This window comes from Erythrolamprus reginae, chromosome 3 (assembly GCF_031021105.1).
Source record: "Erythrolamprus reginae isolate rEryReg1 chromosome 3, rEryReg1.hap1, whole genome shotgun sequence".
NCBI lineage: Eukaryota > Metazoa > Chordata > Lepidosauria > Squamata > Dipsadidae > Erythrolamprus > Erythrolamprus reginae.
This window is the reverse complement of record NC_091952.1, coordinates 23,027,190-23,045,870: the sequence shown is the minus strand read 5'-3', so window position 1 is coordinate 23,045,870 and position 18,681 is coordinate 23,027,190. Positions and strand designations below refer to the sequence as shown.

General features: G+C 40.4%; 1 protein-coding gene across 1 annotated transcript in view; it reads left to right on the top strand.

Moving 5' to 3' along the window:
* The first annotated feature begins 1,683 nt into the window (after positions 1-1,683).
* The window catches only part of TSHZ2 (teashirt zinc finger homeobox 2), a 346,822-nt gene continuing 329,824 nt past the window's right edge, over positions 1,684-18,681 (top strand). Inside the window, exon 1 of the mRNA XM_070744598.1 lies at positions 1,684-2,503. Within this exon, the coding sequence (XP_070600699.1) occupies positions 2,464-2,503 (40 nt within the window). The 5' untranslated portion in view covers positions 1,684-2,463. The remainder of the gene's footprint in view (positions 2,504-18,681) is intronic.

The window sequence follows — 18,681 nt, the reverse complement described above, 5'->3', positions numbered from 1 at the left end:
TGTCAGGTTGGGCTGTAACTTCCAAAGCACGATTGACTAAATGCCCCCCAATTAATAACGCTCTGAAAAATCTAGTGCCAAAGTGGTAGAAGAGCAGCAACATGAAAACTGACCATAACCAAATACTTGCACACCGAAGGGTATATGTTCACACACCAGAAAGCTTCATCTGGCACACCCACAGGTCCAAGAAGACTCTCCCTATGGTACCCATGTCCAAGTAGACTTGTGCTTTTCATGCCTGCTGGATGTTTTTCTGGGTTTTTTGTTTGTTTCTCCCAAGATAGGTAACATGAGGACCCACATTGTTGGGGGCAATATGCTTACTCTCTGTAGACCGCTTAGAGAGGGCTGCAAAGCACTGTGTGAGGCGGTATATAACTCTAAAAGCTATTGCTATTTTGTCGAAATAAGAAATGTGTCTTCAACTCCACCGCCATCGGTTCTTCCCCGATTTGTTCTTTCCCAGTTCAGTTTCCTCGAGTTTGTTCTCCGCTTCTGTGGACTTCTGTTCAGCACGTACCAGCAGACAAACAGCTGCAACCATCATCTGCCCATCTCCGCCAAACACCTGGGTGAAAGAGAGGAAGAGGAAATAAAAGGAAACTTCGCACAGCTTGGTGCCAGAGAAAAAGCCCCGGTAGCTTTTCAGACGCCTTTTTCCAGCGGCGAGAACCCATCAGCGATCTATTTCCAAAAGTGAAGACAAGAGAAGAGGAATTTTATGCCTCCACGTTTAGCTTTTGGGTGCAGATGAAAAGGAGAGGAAGAGGAGGGGAGGGGAAATTACAGTTCAAGAAAGAATTACAGAGTTAAAAAACGCCGAGAACAGGAAAGACATTTTAAAAAATATAGAACCACCTTTTTCTTTTTTTAAAAAAAGGTGGGATTGGGGAACAAGCGTTCCGCAGAAATGAAAAGAAAGAGCGTCTTCCTTTGCATTTTGTATCTTTCTTTGCATCTTGTCTTTCTTTGCATTTTGCATCTTCCGTGCAAAAGACTGCATGTAGGGCGAAGGGGAAGAGCCGTGTCGGGTTTTTTTTTTTTTTTTTTTAAACCTTTGATAAAAAGCACTCTGAACATGTTCAGCAGTCAGAGCGGACCAGCTCGCCCGTCTCCAAGTCTCCAGAGCATTTTTTTTAAAGACAGAAATTCAAGATGCAATGAAGGGAGAAGGAGATTTATAAGGAAAAAATGGGAATGGGTCGCTGGGGGGTTGGAAACGGGATAGGGGAATGTGGAATAGGCACACAGGTTGGTGCTCCGGAGGAACGGCTGCATTCCCCACCCCCTCCTCGAACCCCATCTCCCTCCCTCCCACCCCCCTCCGGCCCAGACGTCTGCGCTCAGCCAAAGTCCTGTCTCTTTAATAAACTGACTGCCTTCTGTCTGCTCGGAGTAAATTTCATCCTGTCATCGGGTCGCGGAGGAGGGGTTTGCTAATACACCGTTTGCTCAGCGGATCGATGCTTCCTGGCATCGCCTCGTCCTGCCTGTGTGTGTGCGGGCGCGCGGGCGAGTGTGTGTTTGTGTGTGTGTGTGTATTTGTGAGTGCGCGCGTGTGTGTAGGGGGGGGTGAGGTATATGGATGTGGGTTAGGGTGCGTTGCGTGCGTGGGGACGCGCGAGGGTGCGAACACCCAGATTTTCCTTCCCACCCCGGAGAGAGAGAGAGAGAGAGAGAGAGAGAGAGAGAAGCTCCCTCCGTCCTCATCCACAGCACTCCCGAGCCCGGCATCTGGCGGCTGCAAACCAGCAGTTTTCTCGGCGGATAGTCACAGCCCAGCCGCCATAGAGAGAGCTACGCGGAGAGGAGAGCAGGGGAAATCATAATCATAATCATAATCATAATAAAAGGCCGGGGGGGAGAGAAAATAGCAAAGCCCCCCCTCTCTTCACCAGCCGGGCAAACCGAACTATTTACGCATCCCGTTTTTATTATATATCGATCCACTTTTTTAAAAAAAAGCGAAAGGAAAAAAAAATTGCCCGGCGCCAAACTGAGGGTTCCATCCCTTGGATGTGCCTGGATGTCTGCATCAAAGGAAGCCTCGCAACAGTTCAAACAAAACAAGAGGGACGGGAAAGGCGGTCCCCCCTCGGCTCCCCCAGCGCCGTTTGGGTTGTAAGAAAGAAAGAGGGGGGTAAAAAGGCGGGGGGAGCCCAAACAAAGCTTGCCACCCTCCGCATCCCCCGAAAGAAGACTCCGAACAGGTTGATCTGCGCTCCGGAGGAGAAGAAGAAAAAGCGAAGGCGCTGGGGTTGAAGGAGGGAAAAAGGAGGGAAGGGGGAAAAAAAATCACACACGCACACACTCATGCGCGCCCGCCGAGAGTGAGGGAGAAAGAGAGAGCGACAGAGAGAGAGCGAGAGAGAAAACACAAACCCCCGCCAGCCCACGGAGCGGCTCTTCGGATCTGGGCAAAGAGAGAGAGGAGAAGTGAGGTTTGGAGAAAGTACAGCGATGCCAAGGCGGAAACAGCAGGCACCCAAAAGGGCGGCAGGTAAGAAAAAAAAGACGGCCAGGCGCCCCGGCTGGCTCCTCTTCCCCGCCTCTCCCCCCCACCCCACCAATCCGAATCTTGGCTGGCGGGTCGGTCCGTTCAGACATTTCGCTCCGGTGGGTGCGCGCCGGGGATTCAGGCGGCTTGGCGCGCCCCGGGTTTGCCAGTAGGTTTACCTCCGCCTCTTGGTTTATTTTTCTCCTTCCTTCCTTTTATTCCCCCCCCCTTTTTTTGCAGTCCTCTTTCTCTTTCCTCGTCCGCTCGGGTTGTCTGGCTCTGACACATAAGCACAAACACATAAATGCGCGCGCGCACGCACCCCGAGCCCTCTTTCCCACAAACTTGGACGGGATGCGAAACCACTTTCTTGTTTGCACTTTCGCTTTTTGGGGGGGGGAGGAGAGAGAAGGCGGGGGGGGGTTGGCGTTTCCCTCGCCCCGTTTATTTCTCCCCCCCCCCTCTCCAAGCTACGGTTTTCTTTTAAACTTTCTCTCTCCTTCCCCACCCGGGAACTTTTTTCCGCTTTCCCTTCTCATCCGCCTGTCTTGGCACACCCCCCCCCGACCCGCTTGGCATCGCGGCTGTTTTGTGGGGGTGGGTGGGTGGGGTGAGGATGGACCGTTGGACATGTGGGGGTTTTTTTGCAAGGCAGGTGGCATCCGGAAAGGATGGGCGATTCTTCCCCCTTCTTCTTCTTCTTTTAGGGTAGGGAGGGGGGCAAAGAGGTGGAAGCGACCTCCATCGGTGCCCGGGTTTTTTTTGTGGGGGGGGTGGGAGTAAAGAAGCTTTGTTTCTTGCTGCAGTTTGAAATGCTCGCCCGGAAGAAATAGCTCGGCGTGTGTGTGTGTGGGTCGGATGGGGAGGCGAGCGAAGCTCGGGCGTGCTGCGGATGAACCCGCCGGTTGGAGTTCAACCCTTTGATCTCTTTGATCGTGCGAAAAAGAAAGGGAAAGCAAAGCGAAAGTCCGGCCGGAAGCCGAGTGAGCTTTCGGAAGGGGGGTGGGAGTCGACGGCGGGCAGCTCAGGGGGGGCGGGGAAGGGGAGAAAATCCCGTGGAGATCCAGCTCGGCTCTGAGCGGCTCGGCTTGCCTCGGTTCCGCCAAAAGTTGCCCCAAGCGAGGCCCAAACAGACCGCGCGTGGGTCCAAAGGCGGCGGAATCCCTGCGATTTTGCAGGAATCCCACTCAACTTTTTTGGGGGGGGGACGGTGGGCGTGGGGTGGGCAGGCAGCGGACGCTCCCGAGGCCGAGAGCTGTTGGCTAGCCTGCCCGGGAAAGTGCTAACCAGGGCGGTCTTCCCGTTGGTTCTGGCTGTGAGTTCAAGTTTGGTTCGGTGGTACTTGGAGAGAGATCCGAAAGAGTTGGTGGGGTAGCTAAAGAGGCGCGGAAGAAGTTTAGTTTCTCTGCCACCCAGACCCACCCACCGGGCGAGTTGGGGGGAAAGAAACCCAACAACCAGCTTTCCAGTTGATTGCCAGCTTTGATTTGACGTTTGATTGATCACCTGTCACCTTCATGCCTTTGATCTATTCATTCTTGATATATATCAATAAATCACTCACTATGGTAACCTGAGTGCCAATGACGCAAGTCTTGCCCTCTAGACTCTTCCAGCCAGCGCAAGTACAATTGTTATCTTGTTTGGCTTTAATGTGGGTGGGATTATTCTTTTATCTAGCCCCCTACCCCATCCCGGTCTTTTTTTTTGTTTGGTCATTGTGTCCAGTTAGATTAAACTTGTACAACAAAGAAAGTTGATTCTTTTTTAAAAAATAAAAAATAAAGCAAACAAACTCTTTCCTCCCCATGAAACTATTTGGATGTTCAGGGTGATGGGCTGTAGTAAAGTCCTGCTTGAGAATTGTTCGAAGCTGAAACTAAATTTGGAAGGAAAAGATTTGGGAAAGTTTAACGAACATGATTCAGTTCAGTCATAGGTGTGTGTGGTGTGTGTTTGTGTGTTCACATTCTCCATATTTGGGGTTTAATACGCATACAAGTATGTGAAAGAGAAAATACATAAAGTAATTTGCAAAGCACATAATACATGACTATTACTGTTAGTATTGCTATTATCTATTTCACAGCAATGTAAAGTACTGCAGTTTAAGACTTCTCCATAGGCAATGGGGGTGGGGGTTTTGGGGGGGAGAAAAAAAAAAGAATTATTCCTTGGTCTTTAGGACTCTTCTTGTTTTTAAACTTCCCAAACCCAATAAGTCCTAAGAATAGAGTGTTTTTGTAACTTCGGCTATCATGAAAACTCATCATCTATAAAGCATACCTGCCATTTCGAAATGTTCCTCTCTTTGGCTGTCTTTCTTAATAAATTGCTTTTCATTCAAAGTATGTGCAAGATTAGAAAGAAACAGGATTGATGGCGAGGGGAAGGAAAGGCTAGGAGGAGAGATGATACTGGCCAAGTGATTTAATGGCATCTCCTCAGCTGATTCACTGTGATGCCATCCTTGGCCTGCGCCCAGGGTTATGCTCCCTTGATCATTTATTTCTTGTAAAGGTTTCCAGACGGATACTTTGAAAAACTTGGGCCCACCTCATTTTCTCAGCTACAGAATACCCTTCCGACAGTGTCTTCTTTCGGGTGCTCTTTTGTTTTCTACTTTTGCATGGTTTCAGCTGGTTTCCTTACAATTTAGGTTGTTTCTTTCTCTAAAGAGTCCACCTGAAGCAAGATTAAACTGGACAGCTGGGTGTACATCGTAGCTTAGCCATTGTTGTAAGGTTACTATTTTTTTGTTTCCTGCCTTCCAACGAATAAAAGGTTCTGTTTTAAGAGCTGAATACCGTCTCAAAATTCTCTGTGCCACAGTGTGGCCTTGGAACAGAAGAAGGAGGAAGGGGAGGAAATAATTGATTATCCCGATGTTTGGCACAACTATTCTCTCTTTGGCTTTCTTTTATTGAGCCTTTAATCTTCCTCTCTTCAAAAGGGAGAAAGAGCAAAAGGGAGGGGGAAAGAGAAAATTACACATTTGGGAAAGGTCTGTCTGATTCTTTTGTCTGATTATGAATTTGACTGGGTTTGATTCAGGGAAAACAAAAACAGTTTACAACTTTTGAGACTGTAAGGATGTGCGGGGGGAGGATAAAAAGAAAGAAAGTTAAGGGATGGGGGGTTTTGGATTTAGCTGTCTTGGTTATGGCTTGGATTTAAAGCCGATGCACAACTGTAAATAATTACGTCCAAGCATCTACTTTGGAAACAGGTTCCTCCTCTGATTAATGAACGTCGTAAAGGTTAGAGAGAACAAGCAAACGAATCAAGGAGGATGGCCTGCTGGATTCTGGAAACATGACAATTCCTCTACCCACCCACCCCCCAATTAATTTTAAGCCATGACAACCTTATATTTTACAGAGTGCGGTAATGAAAATCAGGCAATGTAAGTGGACAAGGGGACGAGGAAGGCACTTTATTCCTTCTCTCTTTACAAAAGCATCTTCCGAAATGATACTCTGAGTCAGAGAAAACAGCAGGGTCAAATGCCCATGTTCCTCAGGACTCCTTTCTCAGCAGCAATTGTTCTATTGTCTGCCTAATTCTTTAAGCAGATGTTTGGATATTTTTAGGCCAGTGCCTGACATTACATCATACCTTGACTTGCAATGACATATTGTATCATCTGCCTTGTTGCTATCCTCCATCCCGAAAGAGCCCAAGCTGCTTTACAGAGTATCTATCCCGATTCTCCTCTTCTCCCATGGATGCAAGACAGCAGAAAATGCTCTAGAAGCCAATGAGATTACATAGAGGAGAAGGGAGGAAGGGGAGAATCAAGCCAGGGACTTTGTTCCCCAATGACAAAAAACGTAGGTGGCTCTGGGGAATTGCCTTGTTGTGTGACCCAATGCAATGGGAAGGAAAGTAAAAACTAGGACTAAGACTGAATTGACATGTTAAGTCCATTTTTATTTTTCTATATCGGAAATGGCTTTCGGAACCCAATTCCAGAGGAGTACCCTCTTCTCTCCTCCCAGGGCTTGTTGAGATGTGCATATTTTATTTTGTACATCCGTAAATTTGCTTTCATTGCTCCTGAATATAAACCTGAAGTTAATGGTTTTCTTTTCTGCTTCCTCCCTGCCCTTTGGTTCCCCATCCTATGTCTGTTGGGGGCCTGAGAGGATTCCCTTTTAAGAAGCAAAATCCTAAAAGTATAACAGAGGGGAGGAAGGGAAAGGGAAGAGAAGAGAAGGAAGGAATGGAAAGAAAAGGAAAGAAAAGAAAAGGAAAGGAAAGAAAAGGAAAGAAAAGAAAAGAAAAAAGTAGAGAGAGAGAAAGAGAGAGAGAGAGAGAGAGAAAAGAGAGACAAACCAGCTGCAGCTACTTTGTTTGTGGGAAGTAGAAATGAATAATGCAGAATTTGTTTTCATGAAAGTCTTTGTGTGGCAGTAAACATAAGGCTATTAGCAATCATTATTTAAAAGTTGCAATTTGCACCTTAATAGTACCAGTTATTAAAATAGTGAATGATACATTTAGATGGGGCAAATCTGCATTCTTCCGGAGGCAGACTAGGGAAGACTTTGTTCTGATTTATGCTATCTGCATGCTCTTATCAATGAAAGCTTTGGCTTTTACATTTTGTTAGTCCTATGCTTAGGAAAGATAACAAAACATTATGATTTTAAGCAACATTAGCAATATTAGGTATAACAGGGTTAGGGAAATGGACTGAGCCTTTCTTTCATTCTCCCATGGAAATGAAATATTTTTTTTTTTAAAAAAACCACGAATGTAGATCTCAGAGCTCCCTACATCATAACACGGTCAAATGACTTGAAAGCAAAACTCTTCAGAAAGAGGAATGGACAGAGATGGGTTTATTAGAGGAATGCACCCTTTGGTTCATGGATCAGAGTATTGGATAAAGTACTTTGGGAATCCTCAATATGCCCTGATTGTGCCTGCCTGACCCCATCAGAAGAAAAAGGTAGGAAAAGGCCAGAGATACCACACAGTAACTTGTGACAAAAGTCCAAAGACCACTTGGCAATATAAAACCATGTTGCACACCTAAAAAAAAATGTTACTTGGATTAAACCTTTCTTCTATCATTCTACTGCTACTTTTCTTTAGGATGTGAGAATGGAATGCTGCATACATACATATGTACACAAACACAAATCACTGAATTTTTCCTAGTGTTGAGGTCTTCCCGATAGAAGCAGCTCATGTCTATTGACAGTGGGCAAGGATTAGAGTTTCCTCTCATTATCATCAATAATTGCGATAGCATTCTTCACAGAACATGGTTGAATCCAGACGGAAAAATAATAATTAATAATAATTAATAATAATTTATTAGATTTGTATGAGCCCCTCTCCGAAGACTCAGAGCAGCCTTACCTGTGAAGGCCATTACATGAATAGAACTTTGCAGCCGAGCAGCTAGACTTGGCCCTGGGGAATTGGCTGTGGCAAAGTTGTCCCATTCCGGATCTATTGTCCCCCAACCTTAGCCTCTTTTAAGGTTTGAATGCAAACCCCATACATTGTTACTGAACATTTGTATGACTGGCTGGGGATGAATGAGCTCTATTCAAGAGCATGGTTAGAAGATAGCAGACGGGGTGGGCTAAAACTCTTTTTTATATACTGTATATATATATAAAAGTAAACTTTATTTAAACACACAAAACACAAACAATCAAACTCACACAGAAAAGAAACAGAAAACATTAAAATAAAAGTTGGACATTTTTGTGACGTGCCTGTAGTACAAATCTAATGGTGCTTATTTACTATTACATAAATTATATTTACATACATACATCGAGTTTTAGCAAAGACCTTATTCTGGTCTGTCTTTTGGTTTTCCTTTTGTGACCGATTCTCTGACATTTACTTCTCATATTATCTAATATTTATTAATTCTCTGGTTTTACAAGAAAAGGTAAACATTCCAAATAACGTTTGGAATTGGGCAGCTGTGAAAAAAAATTGAAAAGGAAGGAAGGAACGGAGGGAGAGAGGGAGGGAAGGGAGGGAGGGAGGAGGAAAGAAGGAAGGAAGGAAGGAAGGAAGGAAGGCTGATTCTCAGCCTGGTACCCTGCAAAGATACCAGTGCTTTTAGCAAAATAATGAAAGCATTATTGCATCACTCTGACCCAAGTGTGGTCCCTTTCATAGTTGCCTGCAGCATCACCACGCCTACATGAAAGGGCTGGACCTTGTGTCATGACAGTGCAACTGTTGCTTTCATCCTCCCATGAAGCCCTTGCCCTTAAGGTTCCCTCCGGGCATCCCCAAAAACGGAGGGGGTAATGTTCATGCTTACTTAGGTATAAGGAAGCCAAAAGGCATCTGTGCGACGTCCAAGTGCCAGTGTATCATTATTTTTACAGCAGCCTTGTTGGGGGGGGGGGGGGGGGTTCCCCTGGCATTTGATATCAATGAATTTCTCCCACTGCGTTTTTTTCTTTTTTCAGACTGGGGAGGATGGGCCCTCAAGGAGGTTGTGTAAAGCTATTGTGTAATACAAAATGTCAACAACATCAGAAGTGGCTTCTAAGTCATCTTCAATAGTAAAGTACGGTTAAAAAAATGAAAAAAACCAGAAGAGACTCTTGGAGTCTGAAAGGGAGGGAGTTCGTAAGGGTAGAGAAAGAATAGCCACTTGGGGAAGGAAGCAATTGTAAATCAGATTTTAGAATCAGGATATTAAAGGGTTTATTTGCCATAGATTTTTTTATCTATCATCTATCTATCTATCTATCTATCTATCTATCTATCTATCTATCTATCTATCTATCTATCTATCTATCTATCTAAGCAGAGTGCTCACGGTTCCAAGGTTTGTGGAGGCAGAAAATTGTAGGCAGAAAATTGCTAGAGAATTGTTTTTTAATCCCAGAGAGATTGAAATGTGCCTCCTCACTTTTTCTGACTGTCTGAACACTGTAGGGCAACGATGACATTCAGATAGTGAGCTCTTTTGCCACCTTTAAGCATAAAACTCAATCTGTATAGACTGGAGGACAGAAGGGAAAGGGGGGACATGATCGAAATATTTAAATATATTAAAGGGTTAAATAAGGTTCAGTAGGGAAGTGTTTTTAATAGGAAAGTGAACACAAGAACAAGGGGGCACAATCTGAGGTTAGTTGGGGGAAAGATTAGAAGCAACGTGAGAAAATATTATTTTACTGAAAGAGTAGTAGATGATTGGAACAAACTTCCAGCAGACGTGGTTGGTAAACCCACAGTAACTGAATTTAAACATGCCTGGGATAAACATATATCCATCCTAAGATAAAATGCAGGAAAGAGTATAAGGGAAGACTAGATGGATCATGGGGTTTTTTTCTGCCGTCAATCTTCTATGTTTCTAATTTGCATACCACACCAATCTTCTGAGCTATCTCAAGTTTCCATTGTCCGTAATCTGAGTTCTTCACAGGATGAAATATTTACTCCAACTCGTCCTTGATTTACGATCACAACTGAGCCCAAAATTTATTTTGCTAAGCAAAACATTTGTTAAGTGAATTTTGGCCCCCGTTTTACAGTTTTTCTTGCCACGGCTTTTCAGTGAATAGCTACAGTTCTTCTGTTAGTAGCATGTTGATTAAGTGAACCTGGCTTCCCCTTAACTTAGTTTGACAGAAGTTTGCAAAAGGTGATTAGGAGAGTCCAGGACACCACAGCCATCATAAAAAAATCATAAACAAGCATCTGAATACTGATCGTGGGAACATGGGAATACTGCAACAATTGTAGGCGTGAAAAATGGTAATACAGTACTGTAAGTCACTTGTTTCAGTGCTGTTGTAACTACAAATCACCAATAAATGAACTGTTGTAAGTTAAGGACTACTTATATATTATTTCAAATGGTAATAGCCGCTTTTTGTCTGTTAAGAAGTTGCATATAGAGCTACATGTCAATTCTGGATATGGTTGCATCTATATAACAGTTAATAAAGACTTCTAACCAGGATTTACCCTTTTTTTAACCCCAATAACTTCCTCCAATGTAACTGAAAACAATTTCTGCTAAGGTATGAAAGCACATCAAAACTCAATACTATCACAAACTTTTCTTCTCTCTTCCCCTGACGCCTTTTCTCCCTTAAACCACAAACTCCAGGACATTTGTTTTTACATACACTTCGGTGCCAATTTTGCTTCCAGTTTTAAGCATGTGAAATATTTGACTTTAGTGAAGCACACAAATGCACAGCATTGAAAGAGATTGATTTATGCAAGAAATCCAATGTAATATTGAATGGATGAAACCACAGTTGTGAATCTGGATTCATTCTGGGTTTATTCTTTGTAAAAAGTTTTTTTTAAAATAAAAAATATACACTATGCATCCTTTCCTAAAACCTAGCCGTGAAAGTATCTTATTGCTTGCTTGCCTTTTTGCTGGCTTTCTTACATTTTAAGGCAGAAGTAGCAGGGTGGCATTAAGTCTCCTCCTTGAGCCAGCCGGAAATACTAGCAATGTAAACGATTTTGGCTTCATTCATTCAGCAAATTTAACCCTTGATTTTGTATTGTTGGTCCAGCTTGACAAAGCCATTGAAGGGGAACTTACTCCTAAGTATCTGTACAAAGGATTAAAGCTTGGACTTTATTTCTAGATTTGGCATTAAAAGGAATATGAGATTAGGTTCTTAATCCAAAAGAAAAGAGATATTGTTAAGTTTAGAGTATGAGCTGCATTTTATCCTTCGCTGTCCTGCCGAACCGCTCTACTGAATCTTCGGGGGAAGTCTGATTGTTTTTATTATAGTTGCTTTAAATCTTGCAACAGGGTGGTTTTTTTTTCCCCTTCTCCATTTGGATGGCATTATCGGTATTGTGTTTTCCTAAATTATATATGCCGTTCCAGAATGCTCTTCTGCATCATCCCTATAAAATGGATTTTTAGTTCTATTTTGCTAGTGGTATAAAACATCACACTACCTCTGAGAGATTATTAAAATGGGCTATTTTATTTGGGATTGCAGTTTCAGGAAACAGAATCTAAACATTTGTGAATATCCAATTCCACTCTAGTATACTAAAAGCACCATTTACACGGCGCTCCCCCCCCCACTTCATATTACAATAACCTCTGCTTTTCATACAGGCACATGGAACGTGTATTATTTTAAACCTTTAAAAAATAAAACCAGAGGCTTAAAGCTCCTTTTGCACAACAGAAATGTTTTCATTTTGAAAGAAAACCAGCAAATCAGCACACACACAAACACACTAAAATAACCCATCACAGAGAATAATTCCTTTGCTAGATTTTTTAGGGATCACAGACAAACAGTGAGCAAGTATTTTGACATGTTCTTTTTTGTTTTAAAAACCTAGATTTTCTCCCTATGATACATTTTTGGAGGGGGGAAAAAAACCCCATTCCATCATTGTTATGATTGCCCTTGTTTATAAACTTCCTGCTTCTAATGACTCGAGAGTATTCCTGCAACTATGGAGAGGGGCGACATACAAATCTAATAAATAAATAAATAATAAATAAACTATTGCCATTATGAAAGCTTGTTATTTTCCAGCCTTTGAACCACTACATTTAAATTCCATTTCCGCCATCTACATATTCTTTTTGTCTGATTTTCTGTCTGTCTGTCTGTCTGTCTGTCTGTCTGTCTGTCTGTCTGTCTGTCTGTCTGTCTGTCTGTCTGTCTATCATCTGATGTATATGGCAACTAATTCATTTTCAGTGACTCAGGGCAGCTTACAAAATATAATATCTTCAGCCACAATTGAAAAAGTTTCTTGGATGAGAAGCAAAATACTTTCACAGGGGTGGGTGGAGGGAGGAACCAAAAAAATCCAGTTGACTTTAAAAAAGCACTCTTTGGAACAATAGCTTGATGAAAATTACATTTGGTTTGTCAAGTTAAAAAAATGAAAATAAAACCAAAATTCTCTCTTGGTATAAAAAGCTTCCAACAGGAGAAGGAACGCTTCTTTCTTTCTTTCTTTCTTTCTTTCTTTCTTTCTTTCTTTCTTTCTTTCTTTCTTTCTTTCTTTCTTTCTCTCTCTCTCTTTCTTTCTCTTTCTTTCTTTCTTTCTTTTTCTTTCTTTCTTTCTTTTCTTCCTTCCTTCCTTCCTTCCTTCCTATTTTACTTTTGGGAAAATGGAGGGGGGGAGTTCCAATGATGGCTAGCTTTTCAATCACAATGAAAAAACTGTCAAACAACATGGCAGTTAACATGGCCAAACAAAACTGATCAAAGCCAAGTGTACTGTCTTCTTAGACAACCACCCTATAAACAACTGTAAATAAGTCTTTGCTCCTTCTTGGACACAGGTGATAGTTTTCCTTCTCCCAAACCAGACAAGCAAAAGCATATAAAAAAGGGAGAGCCAACCTTCATGAGAAACGAAGCATTAGTGATCTTTCTAACGCAGGGGAAACAAAAGAAGTCAAAAGGAAAAACCCACATCTTAAAACAGCAAGGCATAATTAGAAATTGTTCTTTTGTTACAGAATAAAACGACTTCTCTTCCCTCCCACCCCTCAATTGAACGAGCCCTTATGTTTAAAAAAGAAAAGGAAAGACATCTTAGCATGCTTGTACTTGTATTACAAACTGGGGAAAAGGCAGGGTAAGCAAGTTACTTTTCAAGCAGGGCTGCTTGGCTCTCTGGCTGTTGCTCACTTTAGAATATTTCTTTTCTTCCCTCCAATCCTAGTTGATTTTGTCACGTATTTTCAGAGGTTGCTCCAAAATTTATTCCGGTAGTATTTTTTATCAGAAATTCATGCAGGGTGACAACCAACAGCTTTGTAGGAAGGCTTTCTCGTGAGTAAAAAAATCTGTAATAAAAGCGCCTTCTTTCTTTTATGCTCCTTGTGATGATAAACATAGCATTGTTCAGCTTTATTAGGCAGGGGAGAAGGGAAACCCGAAGGATAAAAGTTGTAGCATTAAAGCTGCTTTTCAATTGCATTAATGGAAATTCATCTCCTTATATTGCATCTATTATTTCTCTTTCTGGCTCTATGCTGGGTAAAGCGTCTATATTTCCTCCTTGCATTCGATATAAAACTGCTATCATCTAATGATACCCTACCTTATTAAAGTTGTTCACGATGCAAAAGGGACCGTCAGAGGTGCCGTCTTCTACCATAAATGGTTATGGAAAAGCAGGGCCGCTGAATGTGTGAAAATAACACAATCCATCTCGAATAACCATTAAACCTGGGCATGTCAGAAAAGAACGACAGCCGCTGCAAGAAACTTTTTTTTTCTTTTGCTGCAAAAAGAACCAGGCCGTAGCCCCAGGTGGCACATATGAGAAGCAATAAGATTTTTAAGAAGCTCTTGGCTCTTCCTAGATCGCCCTCAGAAGACTAATTTAATTGAAAAACCTGTTTGCTGGAGTTTGTGTATGTAAATAGGCAGGACCCAGTTTTCCTTGGGATCACTTTTTCTGAATTTTGTTAATAGTTACTTGATTTACGGGTGGGTGGGTGGAGAGACCAAATAAATTCTCATCCCACCCTCTGAAACATTGAACTTCAATGCTGAAGATTGCAACTGGCTTTATTTATTTATATTACTACTATAAGAAAATGCTACTAAATGTCCTTCAAGCACATTCCTGCTTAGAATATTTGGCTTGTTTCTTTTTTTAAAAAAAATTTTTTTTATTAATTTTTCTTAAGATAAACAGACACACATACAAACATTAAACATAGAGTGGGGGTGCATTTCCCCCGCTTCTCTTGAAAGTATAGATTCAAATACAGAAAAAGAATACATAATTGAATATATGTTGAATATTAAAAAGTCTAGTAAATTTGGGTTAGAATTTTCAAAATCTTAAGTAGTATGCATATATAAACTAAAGTTCTTAATATGTTGCTTATACATAAACTAATATACCATAATCATCAAACAATACATTTAATCTAATTTTAACTACTATACGTGTATAAACCAAAATTCTTTATATATTGCTTATACATAAACTAATATACCATGATCATCAAACAATACATTTAAACTAATTTTAACTACTATACGTATATAAACCAAAATTCTTAATATGTTGCTTGTACATAAACTACTATACCATAATCATCAAAAAATACATTTAAACTAATATTAACATTGTTATCACCTAGGTAAAAACAAATACAAAAGATTAACTAAAAATAAATTTGTATATCTTATTTTTTCTTGTCTATCCATTTATAAACATTGTTCCATGTTTCATAGAATTTAGTATCTTCTTGATCATTTAATCGTCTTGTCATCATATCCATTTCAGCGCAATCTAATATTTTGGCTATAACTTCTTCTTCCTTGGGGATTTCTTCCCCCTTCCAATTTTGCGCATATATTATTCTAGCCGCAGTTAGTATGTGTATAATTAAGTAAAGAATTTCTTTCTTATAAGTCTGATTGGTGATTCCTAATAAGTAAAATTCCGGGGTATTTTCTATATCTTGCTTTACTATTTCTTTTATTATTTTCTCTATCATCTTCCAGTATATTTTAGCTTTACCACATGTCCACCATTGATGGTAGTAGGTTCCTATTTCAATTTTGTTAATAGTTACTTGATTTACGGGTGGGTGGGTGGAGAGACCAAATAAATTCTCATCCCACCCTCTGAAACATTGAACTTCAATGCTGAAGATTGCAACTGGCTTTATTTATTTATATTACTACTATAAGAAAATGCTACTAAATGTCCTTCAAGCACATTCCTGCTTAGAATATTTGGCTTGTTTCTATAAGATTCCTTTACAGTTCGCCTTGGAAAAGGAATATCGTGCTGTTTGTGATTTTAATGAAAATAATTACATCCATCAAAATCCACAGGGTGATTTCAGCTCTTCATGTAACTGTAGAGAAAGGAGAAAAAAGGAAATGAATGCTTTGGCTTGAACTAAAAGCAGTAGAATGTAAAAATCAAACACTGCGTAATGCATATTCAGTCTTTTTGATTGTAACATTTAGAAGGGGGATTTGTTCTGTTCAATTATTGATTTTATAAAAGTTTTTTTAAAAAAATTATACTATAGTGGTAAACGTTTGCCTTTATCAAAGACCAAATTTGAGAATTTATGGTTATACAGGGTTCATTTCATTTCTATCCACAAGGTGATTGTTTTAAAGGAAATAGCTGGGATTCCTTTTTTTTTTTAAGACACAAAATACCAATTTGGGATTCAAAAAGAGACAAAGCATGCCAACCCTGTGGAATTTAAATGGCAGTGTTGACAAACACGGCCAAATAGGTGGAACAGAGTCATAAAAATGAGAGTTATGGCAGACAGGAAGGATCCTCTTATCTCATTCAAAACAGGAAAGGTGAAATATACGTTGTCTACCCCAAATAAAGGCGTGAAAAAATCTGGTGCTATGTTAAAAAAAAAAGCTATATGTGTTTTGGGAATTTGTATCAATCTGCGCGATAGGGGGAAATCTGTCTACCCCTGTGACTTCAGCATGTGCTGTTTGAGCATCGCCAAAGGACCTATTGAAATTATTTACTTCCTTAAACAGCTGTGATAGTTAGATGTGCAGTGCGTATCTTTCCCTTATTCGGTCTTTGTCGCAGTCATATTAACAATGCAATCGACTCGACTCCAAGCTAAAGAGTAATTTAATAATAATAATAATAATAATTTATTAGATTTGTATGCCGTCCCTCTCCAAGGACTCAGTGCAACACGTTAAAAAAATGCATCACTCTTTCCTAATTTATTTTATGCTACTGAAAGAAAAACAATGGTCTGATTCCCCTTCCCAATCTCTACCCTTTGCAGGTATATTACTTTTTTAAAAAAAATATTCTAGTGGAGATATTTTAATTATTACATTGAATATTCCCATATTTAATTAGGAGATCAGAGTGAAATTAAAATTAGGTAATATTTTTAAAAAGTGACAAAAAGAATTGGCTATTCCTTCATGCTTGAATGCAAATTTGTCCACTGGATTGGCTTATACAAATTTATAAGAATTGCTGCATAAGATGAATTGTAGCAATTGTAGAAAGAAGCAATGGATGAAAAGGGAGAAAAGCAACCTAGAACTAAGAAGAGATTTCCTGGCAGAAGTTCAGTAGACTTGCTTCCAGAACAGAGGCAGTATTCACTTTGAGCGCATGAGTATGCACCATTGCTTCATTTTTATGTGTGCCTTCTGCGCATGGGTGCAGCTTTCTGCACATTTATTTATTTGTTTGTTTGTTTGTTTCATTTGTTTTGTCAACTACATTTTGGTGGTATTCAAAGCTATAACAATGTTTATATACATGATACTACGAGTAAGAGAGAAACATTAGGACAGGGGACGGAAGGCACGTTAGTGCACTTATCCACACCCCTTACATGCACTTTGCTTGTGCACATGGCTTGCACACAGGCACATGGCTTCAAATTGTGCCTAAATAGGGGGGGGGCATAGCACCAGGGTGGGTGGGTGAGCCCACTCGCAGATTGCTACTATCGGTTCACTTGAACTGGTCCGAACTAGCTGAAAACAATCTCTGCTCCAGAAGTTATGAAGTTCCAAGACAGGAAATTTTAAAAGAAATGATTGGACAAACATTTTATTTATTTATTTATTTGTTTGTTTGTTTGTTTGTTTGTTTGTTTGTTCGTTCGTTCGTTCGTTCGTTCGTTCGTTCGTTCATTCATTCATTCATTCATTCATTTATTTATTTATTTATTTATTTAATTTTGTCCAAAACACAATAATACACAATGAAGGTTATAGAAGACACACCCAAAGTAAAATTATATCAAAGAAAGAAGAGAAGAGAAAATATAGGAATAAAATATATCAATGAGAGAATAGAAGAAAAGAAATAGGGATAGAAGAGAAGATATATGAAATATAGGAGAGACTGAAATGGTATTGGGTTTCATGCCTGAGCAAGGGTTCGAACTAGAAGACCTTCAAGGTCCCTTCCAACCAGTGAAGGGCTACAAATTTTTTTATTATTACACTGTAGGCATGGCTTATTTTGTGGGTGTGGCTTGCTGACCATGTGACCAGGTAGGGGTGGCTTGATGATCATGTGACCGGGGCTAGCTTAAAGATTATGTGACTGGCTTAAAGGTTGTCATAGTCACTCATGTCAAGGATTTGGGTTAGGGTTTGGGTGCCTGGCCTCTCCTCGTCTCAAAGAGATTCAATTTCCCTATCTATTTACTATTACTGAACAACCAAAATGTACTATTTAATTCTATGTATATATGCCATACATGAACATACATATTATACACAGGCACACAAACGTATACATTATCTACTATATAAACGTATGTATATGTACACACACATACACATGCACATCTCTTTTAAAATTATACACATTCTACCTCATTTACTGCTATAGGAAAAACATACCCAGAGGCCAAAAGGGAAAAAATAAAAAAAATCAAAATTTTTCTACCAGTTCTGCGTACCTGACCATTCCCGTAGCATCCTATCACTGCTTCCAATTCTGTTATTGTGTTAAATAATTATTGTTAAATTCTGTGGGATTTACTTAAATTATTTAGACCGCAAGACCGTTGCTTTATCTGTCCTTGGGTCTATGTAAGGTAGTATCCTTCTGCCATCAGAAAGACAAAGGACAAGTTGTAAAACGAGATAAATGTAGAACAGATCATTGTAAACGTTTGGACATTTCTCTGTTTCTGGCTGTGTTTTTGACAGACCTGCTGAATGTCCACAGTGTTGACTTTTCCTGCAAGAAACAAGTCGTTTTAAATGAGGTGGAAATTTCATTGAAAATATTTTCCTTTTCATTCCCATTTGGCCACTTTGCTTCTGTTTGGTACTTCTAGAATCTGTTTCCTCCCATGATGGTCTACTATGTTAGCTCTACTATGACCCATTGATAGATCTGTTGGAGAACACAGTCCATTCCATAGAGATTTATTTATTCATTTATTTATTGGATTTGTATGCCGCCCCTCTCCGCAGACTCGGGGCGGCTAACAACAATGATAAAAACAGCATGTAACAATCCAATCCAATACTAAAATAACTAAAAAAAACCCTTATTATAAAAATCAAACATACATACAGACATACCATGCGTAAATTGTAAAGGCCTAGGGGGAAAGAATATCTCAGTTCCCCATGCCTGATGGCAGAGGTGGGTTTTAAGAAGTTTACGAAAGACGAGGAGGGTGGGGGCAATTCTAATCTCTG